The sequence below is a fragment of the Oncorhynchus kisutch genome, unplaced genomic scaffold, assembly GCF_002021735.2.
Source record: "Oncorhynchus kisutch isolate 150728-3 unplaced genomic scaffold, Okis_V2 Okis01b-Okis20b_hom, whole genome shotgun sequence".
Taxonomy (NCBI): domain Eukaryota; kingdom Metazoa; phylum Chordata; class Actinopteri; order Salmoniformes; family Salmonidae; genus Oncorhynchus; species Oncorhynchus kisutch.
Genome location: NW_022261978.1, coordinates 9,837,648 through 9,847,874, shown reverse-complemented (window position 1 = coordinate 9,847,874; position 10,227 = coordinate 9,837,648). Strand labels below are relative to the sequence as shown.

General features: G+C 43.3%; 1 protein-coding gene across 1 annotated transcript; it reads left to right on the top strand.

The window, feature by feature from the left end:
- Positions 1-4,010: 4,010 nt before the first annotated feature.
- Positions 4,011-8,767, top strand: LOC109885718 (zinc finger protein OZF-like). The gene is made up of 2 exons (XM_020477530.2): positions 4,011-4,605; positions 6,763-8,767. The coding sequence occupies exons 1-2, from the start codon at positions 4,269-4,271 to the stop codon at positions 7,638-7,640; spliced, it is 1,215 nt and encodes a 404-aa protein (XP_020333119.2). The 5' UTR covers positions 4,011-4,268; the 3' UTR covers positions 7,641-8,767.
- Positions 8,768-10,227: the final 1,460 nt, after the last annotated feature.

Genomic DNA, 10,227 nt, shown 5'->3' with positions numbered 1-10,227 from the left:
GTTTGGTCAGGATGGCTGTTCAGGCATGTAACGTGAACGTCTAGCAACCCAAAGGTTGCGTGTTTGAATCTCATCATGGGGTCCCTAAGAGGAAACGAGGAACTGGAGAGGAACGACTGAGAGCGTTTCCAGATGTGAATTTACAGTGGGTGGAGAGGAAATCATGTTACAGGAGAACCATTGTGTAAAAGCAACACAAGACCGTAAAATCTATTTTCTTTGGAGGAAACCACTCTTTAAGACCTCACCTCTCTAGAACCTCTTTATGACCTCACCTCTCTAGAAACTCTCTTGCGCTACATCATACTTCATCAGAAATATAGACTGCAGGAAAACACTGAGGCTGAGTGGAACTACAAGAAGAGGAGGGAGATTTGACACAAAAGTAAGTTCTGTAGTTTAGTTTGAACAAAATAAAATAGATCTTCCCCCTGGTGTCTGTTCCCCAGGACAACCTGCTGAGTCCTGTTACGTTGACAATTAAGACACCGTTGCCCCTAGAGCACACAAATAACTATACCTACCTTGGCCTAAACATCAACACCACAGATAACTTATAAGGGCAAGTAGAGATACTGGGGTGCAGTAACAGTATGGGGATGAGGTAGTTGGATGGGCTATTTACAGATGGGCTATGTACAGGTGCAGTGACCTGTGAGCTGCTCTGACAGCTGGTGCTTAAAGATATAATCTACAGTGGGGCAAAAAAGTATTTAGTCAGCCACCAATTGTGCAAGTTCTCCCACTTAAAAAGATGAGAGAAGCCTGTAATTGTCATAATACTTCAACTATGACAGACAAAATGAGAAAATCCAGAAAATCACATTGTAGGATTTTTAAGTATTGAGATAAACTTTTGTTATTGACCAAATACTTATTTTCCACCATAATTTGCAAATCAATTCATTACGAATCCTACAATTTTCTGGATTTTTTTCCCCCTCATTTTGTCTGTCATAGTTGAAGTGTACCTATGATGAAAATGACAGGCCTCTCATCTTTTTAAGTGGGAGAACTTGCACAATTGGTGGCTGACTAAATACTTTGTTGACCCACTGTATATATATATATAAAGACTTCTATAAGGGCAAGACCCAGATGCAGATGGTTCGAGTCTCTGATATTTATTATAATCCAAGAGATCATAACCAGGTCAGAGTCCAGGAGGTACAGAGTGGCACGCAGGCTCGAGGTCAGGACAGGCAAGAGATCATAACCAGGTCAGAGTCCAGGAGGTACAGAGTGGCACGCAGGCTCGAGGTCAGGACAGGCAAGAGATCATAACCAGGTCAGAGTCCAGGAGGTACAGAGTGGCAGGCAGGCTCGAGGTCAGGACAGGCAAGAGATCATAACCAGGTCAGAGTCCAGGAGGTACAGAGTGGCAGGCAGGCTCGAGGTCAGGACAGGCAAGAGATCATAACCAGGTCAGAGTCCAGGAGGTACAGAGTGGCAGGCAGGCTCGAGGTCAGGACAGGCAAGAGATCATAACCAGGTCAGAGTCCAGGAGGTACAGAGTGGCAGGCAGGCTCGAGGTCAGGACAGGCAAGAGATCATAACCAGGTCAGAGTCCAGGGGGTACAGAGTGGCAGGCAGGCTCGAGGTCAGGACAGGCAAGAGATCATAACCAGGTCAGAGTCCAGGAGGTACAGAGTGGTAGGCAGGCTCGAGGTCAGGACAGGCAAGAGATCATAACCAGGTCAGAGTCCAGGAGGTACAGAGTGGCAGGAAGGCTCGAGGTCAGGACAGGCAAGAGATCATAACCAGGTCAGAGTCCAGGAGGTACAGAGTGGCAGGCAGGCTCGAGGTCAGGACAGGTAAGAGATCATAACCAGGTCAGAGTCCAGGAGGTACAGAGTGGCAGGCAGGCTCGAGGTCAGGACAGGCAAGAGATCATAACCAGGTCAGAGTCCAGGAGGTACAGAGTGGCAGGCAGGCTCGAGGTCAGGACAGGCAAGAGATCATAACCAGGTCAGAGTCCAGGAGGTACAGAGTGGCAGGCAGGCTCGAGGTCAGGACAGGCAAGAGATCATAACCAGGTCAGAGTCCAGGAGGTACAGAGTGGCAGGCAGGCTCGAGGTCAGGACAGGCAAGAGATCATAACCAGGTCAGAGTCCAGGAGGTACAGAGTGGCAGGCAGGCTCGAGGTCAGGACAGGCAAGAGATCATAACCAGGTCAGAGTCCAGGGGGTACAGAGTGGCAGGCAGGCTCGAGGTCAGGACAGGCAAGAGATCATAACCAGGTCAGAGTCCAGGGGGTACAGAGTGGCAGGCAGGCTCAAGGTCAGGCAGACAGGTTCAGTGTCAAGGCAGGCAAGGGTCAAAAGTAGGAGAACTAGAAAAACAGCAATAAGGAAAAACAGGCGCACGGAAAAACACGCTGGTTGACAAGTCAAGACAAACTGGCAACAGTCAAACAGGGAACACAGGAATAAGTACTCAGGGACTAATGGGAAAAACAGGTGATACCTGTGACATCACAGAGCCTTCACCTACAGAGAGAGGTGACATCACAGAGTCCCCTACGGAGAGAGATGACATCACAGAGCCTTCACCTACAGAGAGAGGTGACATCACAGAGTCCTCTACAGAGAGAGGTGACATCACAGAGTCCTCTACAGAGAGAGGTGACATCACAGAGTCCTCTATAGAGAGAGGTGACATCACAGAGTCCTCTACAGAGAGAGGTGACATCACAGAGTCCTCTACAGAGAGAGGTGACATCACAGAGTCACCTACAGAGAGATTAACCTGGAGAAGAGTCCTCTACAGAGAGAGGTGACATCATAGAGCCCCAGGATAGCAGCACATTTAGACCCAACCAAATTATGAGAAAGCAACAAAGATAACTATTTGACACATTGGAAAGAATTAACCAAAAAAGGAAATGTGGTTATTATTTGTCCCTAAACAGAGAGCACACAAAGAAGAACATGTAATGAAATGAAGGAAATTCTTGGCTATGTGCCCACTGCCCACAAACTGAGGTGGAAACCGAGCTGCACTTCCTAAACCACATTAGAGATACATATTTCCCACAAATCACAGACCCACAAAGATGTTTTAATTATTATTTTTTTATCAAACATTGATGAACTCCCATATCTATTAGGTGAAATACCACAGTGTGAAATCACAGCAGCAAGATGTATGGCCCGTTGCCATGAGAACAGGGCAACCAGTGAAGAACAAACAACATTGTAAATATCACCCATATTTATATGTGTATTTATCTACCTACTATTCGTACTACAACTATTTGCACATTGCTAAAACACTGGTAATATAACACTTGACATGTCTTTTGTATTTTTTAAACCTTTTTGAGTATAATAATATTTTTGTTGTTGATGTTTTGTGTCTTCTCTATTTTGTTTATTGGAGAGGAGAGGATGACACAGCAATAGACAGAGAGAAATAAACAGAGAGAGAGAGAGAGAAAGTGGTATAGATACAGAGAGGCTGAGAGTGAGTCAGACGGGAAATATATATATATATAAATAGAGAGAGAGAGAGAGAGAGAGAGAGAGAGAGAGAGAGAGAGAGAAAGAGAGAGAGAGAGAGAGAGAGAGAGAGAGAGAGAGAGAGAGAGAGAGAGAGAGAGAGAGAGAGAGAGAGAGAGAGAGAGAAAGAGAGAGAGAGAGAGAGAGAGAGAGAGAGAGAGAGAGAGAGAGAGAGAGAAAGAGAGAGAGAGAGAGAGAGAGAGAGAGAGAGAGAGAGAGAGAGAGAGAAAGAGAGAGAGAGAGAGAGAGAGAGAGACAGAGACAGAGAGAGAAATGGACGATGACATTAAGCAGATTCTGATTGACTCAGCCTAAATGTTTCAAATCATCACTTTGTATTTGCATTAATCAATGCATGGTTCCCTTTATGTACGTTTCACATAATGTTATAATATTATCATTGAAATATATATATATATTTTTGTTAAACAAATCGTTAAAAGTGATTCACTTTTTGCATCTAAATCAAATCGAATGTTTCCCCTCAACTGCGTTACCCAGATGGCTGCTGACTGTGACGTGTTATTTAGTGGACGGAACTCTTCTTTTTCTTTAACACAACAACAGCTCGTCAGCCATCTCGGAAACCAAAAATAGCTGAAACATTAAAGCTCTCTTTACGCTTTCTGGTATATTAGCCACGGTGTTTGGACACATTTATGTAATCTAGTTAGTTATCACAATTAATTTAATATTTACGTTGTTGTTTTTGGTCAGCTAGCTGGCTGGTTAAGTTAGCACTAGCATAGCTAGCTAACATCTCCGACCATGAGGTCACTAAGCTACTCTCCTGTTAAAGAAGTGAAAGAGGAGGAGGAAGAGGAGGCTGTTACAGTGAAACAAGAAGAGGAAGACGTTTCAGTGAAAGAAGAGGAAGACGCGTTCAGAGTGAAAGAGGAGGATGAGGATGTTACAGTAAAAGAAGAGGATGAAGAGATGGACATTTCAGTGAAAGAAGAGGAAGAAGCGTTCCGAGTGAAAAAGGAGGATGATGTTAAGGTGAAGGAGGAAGAGAAAGAGGAGGATACCGTTTTTGTAATGAAGGAGGAAGGAGAGATAACTGTCATACTGGAGGAGGATGAGATTGGAGATCTGATTAACACCAGTAAGTATTGTCCTAACAGTAGCGCACACTATGAATGCCTCATGAGCTTTAGTTCAACTGTCATAACCCATCAGAAACCCCAAATAGAAGCTTGTTTTACTCTGTAAACGAATTAAATGTAAACCAACACTGTATAGCCTCAACATGGTTAAAGCTATAATGTTGATATCATGGATGGTTCGCATACATAGGTCTGTCAATGAATTTGAGAACGGTTACTTAAGTGATAATGCCCACGAAGCTGGTGTTTGTTGTTATATTGGCACGGGTGTTGTTCGTCTGGGCCGGCAAACCGTGCCAATATATCCAACAAAACACCGGCTTCAATGGGAATTATCAGTTTTATACAACGGGTTACCAACATATTCAAATAATGATTGACATATTTTCATTAAAAACGTAATTTTGATTAATTTATTCATACTATTTCATCCTTCCACAATTATATAGTCCAGACACAAATCTAGGGTTGCTATAGACGCGACCCAGTCGTTCGTTCTTTTTGTTCTATATCTATAGACGCGACCCAGTCGTTGGTTCTTTTTGTTCTGTATCTATAGACGCGAACCAGTCGTTCGTTCTTTTTGTTCTATATCTATAGACGCGACCCAGTCGTTTGTTCTTTTTGTTCTATATCTATAGGCGCGACCCAGTCGTTCGTTCTTTTTGTTCTGTATCTATAGACGCGAACCAGTTGTTCGTTATTTTTGTTCTATATCTATAGACGCGACCCAGTCGTTCGTTCTTTTTGTTCTATATCTATAGACGCGACCCAGTCGTTCGTTCTTTTTGTTCTGTATCTATAGACGCGACCCAGTCGTTAGTTATTTTTGTTCTATATCTATAGACGCGACCCAGTCGTTCGTTCTTTTTGTTCTATATAGATGGGAACCAGTTGTTCGTTCTAAATGTTCCATTGCCATACTGACTGGTAGCGTTCTTATCCCTCGCTTGCCATCTAGCCAACTGCGGCTAATTTACAGTCACGTCAAACAGTACAGCCAGGCAGAATAACAGCAAAGTAGCTGCATTTGTTTAAGCTGTTTTCTAGTAACATTAATTTGGATAAATCCATAACAATGAGATAATGAGGCTCGATTTCGCCTGGAATAGAAAATTAAATTGCAATTTTTCAATTTACATTGAAAAGGGTTATTACGGAAATGTAAATTGAAAAAGGTCAAACGAAACGAAGTGCATTTTGTTTGCAGTCTTTCCAGCTTCAGTTAGCCATAGTTGACCATGCTATATATGATGCCAGCTGATTCATGATTTCGACTGGATGAGAAACGCTTACCTGCCTCTCTCTCATCCAGACCCCTACACAAACAATGTTGCAAATGTCAGAGAGACAGACAGCAAGGTTTATACAAATCTCCATTGTTGAAAACTAAATGTTAGTCTAAAAGACATGTGAGATAATGTCTAGATGCTTTTCATAGTGGAGATCAAGTTTATAAATTGCCTGGCTGGGCTGATGAGACAGTGGATTGCGCAGTCAGTTGGAACAGAGTACATTTTCATTTTAATGTTATAGATTTAGCCGGTGGTCACTTGTGGAATAAACACCAGCTGGAATGTGGTTTTAACCAATCAGCATTCACCTGTTGTATACATTTCTCCACCCCCATTCTTCAGTTTATTAGCAAGACACTTTATCGTTTCAGCTGTAGATTCCTATCCAAGATTTAATAAGCAACAAAATGGCCACTCTGATGCAAGGAATGTCCAGAATATTTTGGTGTCTCATTCCCTATGCTGGTGAAAACACTTATGTCGTGCTCCATGTTGGATCTTATATCTCTAGTAATGAGACAGTTATCCTCCATGTTGGATCTAATATCTCTAGTAATAAGACAGTTATCCTCCATGTTGGATCTAATATCTCTAGTAATGAGACAGTTATCCTCCATGTTGGATCTAATCTCTCTAGTAATGAGACAGTTATCCTCCATGTTGGATCTAATCTCTCTAGTAATGAGACACTTATCCTCCATGTTGGATCTAATATCCCTGGTAGTAAGACACTTATCCTCCATGTTGGATCTAATATCCCTAGTAGTAAGACACTTATGCTACTGTACGACTGGAGTTTAACAGCGGTGCCTAAAGACTAGAAGGTCAAGAGTTAACCGTCTGACTCTGTCGTTCACACAGGAGAGACACGTGACAATCGTGGATCCTCTGGGGAGCCTCAACGACATCATGATGCTGACGAGGCAGAGGAGAGTCTCTCCGCATCAGCACACCTCAAGAAACACCAGCGGAGACCCAAAACAAAAACTCACTGCTGCTCTGACTGTGGGAAAGGTTACAAATATTCATCAGCTCTTAAAAAACACCAGAGGTTCCACACCGGAGAGAAAGTATACCACTGCTCAGACTGTGGGAGGAGGTTTACTTCCTCAGTCGGAATGCAATTACATCAGAGAACCCACACTGGAGAGAAACCATACCACTGCTCAGATTGCGGGATGGGTTTTACTACCTCATGTAGACTGATATCACATCAGAGAATCCACACTGGAGAGAAACCATACATCTGCTCTGACTGTGGGATGAGTTTTACAACCTCCGGTGGAATGATATCACACCAGAGAGTACACACTGAGAAGACTTTTGCTGCCCGGACAGCCCTGGCTACTCACAAACGAGTCCACACTAGGGAGAAACCGTTTCACTGCTCCGACTGTGGAATGAGCTATATTACCTTCAGCGGCCTGAAAACACACCAGGCTAAACATACCGGAGAGAAACCGTATAGCTGTGATGTATGTGGGGATAGTTTTTCTCTCTCCACAACCCTATCTATTCATAAACGAATACACACAGGTGAGAAACCTTACCACTGCCTTGACTGTGGAATTAGCTTTTCTGCCTCAAGTGGCCTGAGAAGACACCAGAGAAAACATACAGGAGAGAAGCCTTATAGCTGTGATCAGTGTGGGAAGGGTTTTCTTCGATCAGACTCCCTGGCAAAACACAAGGCAAGAGCCACAGAGTGTGGAATGATTTCCAACACCAGACCTGGGTAGTAGAACAGAGAGTGTAGAATGATCTCCAACACCAGACCTGGGTAGTGGAACACAGAGTGTGGAATGATCTATTTGTGATAACTTTTGATGTGGTAGTGTGTGTGTGTGTGTGTGTGTTCAACTTGTATTTAAAAATCCTACCACTTTTGATTGATCTAATGTCAAATTATCACAATTTTAATTTTGTAAATGGTGGAACATTTATAGAAAATGTTATAGATGGAGCATCAGGACAATAAATGTGATGTTTTGATGTAGTTGGAGACCCTAGAAGTTTTCACATTCCAGATATAGCTGCATATAAACAGAAAAATGAGTTTCTAATATCATGTAGCCTCGACTCCAGGTTTCACTGACGTTGCTCTCCAAAAGCCTGAGCAAGTTCATGTTGGAAAAGTAGGTATGAAAGCATCCTGATTACCTGTGGCTGCTGGCTGATTGGCTGAGAGTATATGCCATTTTTCCAAATCAACCATAATTTCCATCCCTCTTCAGAAACAGAGTAAGCTAAGAAAACCCATTTCAGTCTTCTGGGACCCTAACCCTGGGACCCTAACCCTGGAATTGAGTCTTACTTTCCAGTGGGGACAATGACACACATGTTAATGCCAAATGCACACCAGAATGTCTTTCCAAGAAGTGTTGTGTGTTCCTGACTGGTCCAGTCTCGGTCCTGATTTATATCGACCTGAAAATCAGAGACATGGTAAACTCGGAACATTGTTATACGCGTAAGTAAATAAAGGAGTGGAAGAGAGACTGGGTTTTTATGTCAGAGGTTAATGGTTCTCTGTAGAAAGACAGATGCTAGCCTAGCTGTGTAAATTAGCTTGCTAGACTAGCTGGGTAATGGCTGTGGAATGTGTTGGGTGGACTGGAGGAGATCACAGGATTGCTATAGGGGAAGCGGATGGACATCTGTGGATTAGGCGAAAGAGGGGTTGAGGTCAGATCCCCTGAAGGGAGTAATTATGGTTCATTACCCTCTTCCCGTCGAACCAGAAGATGTCAGGATTGGAGAGGAGTGTCCCAAGTGGTGTGTATATACTGGTGATGATGGAAACATGTTGTTGTCTGAATTACAGCTGTAAAGACCCTTTGGGAAGAATTAAACTTGGTTAAGCTTCTCTAGTGTCCGTGAGTTATTTACTCTGAAAAATGAGAACCTAACAGATGGTTAGCCATCTATTCCATCAATGATTCCCAATCAAAATTTACTGAGCTTCAGCAGTTGTCACAAAAAAACTATGAATATATGAGTTGTGCAAGGTTGGTAGAGTCTTATTCAAAACCCAACCAACCAAATAAAAGAGACCCAGAAAACCTAAGCTTATGCCAGTGTGGCTATCAATAATGACGCAGTGACCAAAAGATTATCAGAGGGATTTTCAGGCTGAACTGATGGTGAGTCCATTTCGACGACAGCTGAGAAGTGATGCGATACCATAGATTATTTTTCCCTTCACAACAAAACAGAAGAATCGTAACATTAGTTAGTTAGATTGCTAGCCTGGCTGGGTAAGTTAGCTTGCTAGCCTGGCTGGGTAAGTTAGATTGCTAGCCTGGCTGTGTAAGTTAGATTGCTAGCCTGGATGGGTAAGTTAGATTTGCTAGCCTGGCTGGGTAAGTTAGCTTGCTAGCCTGGCTGGGTAAGTTAGCTTGCTAGCCTGGCTGGGTAAGTTAGCTTGCTAGCCTGGATGGGTAAGTTAGATTTGCTAGCCTGGCTGGGTAAGTTAGCTTGCTAGCCTGGCTGGGTAAGTTAGCTTGCTAGCCTGGCTGGGTAAGTTAGCTTGCTAGCCTGGCTGGGTAAGTTAGCTTGCTAGCCTGGCTGGGTAAGTTAGCTTGCTAGCCTGGCTGGGTAAGTTAGCTTGCTAGCCTGGCTGGGTAAGTTAGCTTGCTAGCCTGGCTGGGTAAGTTAGCTTGCTAGCCTGGCTGGGTAAGTTAGCTTGCTAGCCTGGCTGGGTAAGTTAGCTTGCTAGCCTGGCTGGGTAAGTTAGCTTGCTAGCCTGGCTGGGTAAGTTAGCTTGCTAGCCTGGCTGGTTCTGTATTAAACTCTGATTGCCATTAGCTAAATCATATAGATATTTACACATTGTTAATCAATTTCACTTACGCCACGGTACTGGTAGTCACTGCTAGACTGGTAGCTACCTTCAGCAGAGTAAACATGTTTGTTCATTCTATCTTTGACTGACGTTAGCTAACGTAAGCTAGCTACTTGTAATGGGTGTAAGATGGCATCACTGTGCCATCCTTACACCCATAACACTACTGTTAGCCGTCTATTCCACCCTCGTCTGGAAAACACTCCGTTACTAAAAATATAATTGTCTCTATAGCTACCTCACACTGTGTGTCGGTAGTGATGGGTTCTGACTTATAAACATGAAACATCCTTAATCATGTCACATGGTCGTCCCTACTGCCTCTGATCTGACAGACTCACTAAACACAAATGCTTTGTTTGTAAATTATGTCTGAGTGTTGGAGTGCGCCCCTGGCTAGCCGCCTGGCTATCGTTAATTAAAATAAAGATGGGGCCATCTGGTTTGTTTAATATAAGGAATTTTATTCTTAAGTATATTTA

What these genes read in the sequence shown, in the direction of transcription:
- LOC109885718 (XM_020477530.2), top strand. Translation starts at nt 4,269, where the DNA reads ATGAGGTCACTAAGCTACTCTCCTGTTAAAGAAGTGAAAGAGGAGGAG. An exon ending in TGGAGATCTGATTAACACCA is followed by an intron (nt 4,606 to 6,762) that starts GTAAGTATTGTC and finishes TCGTTCACACAG; the next exon opens with GAGAGACACGTGACAATCGT.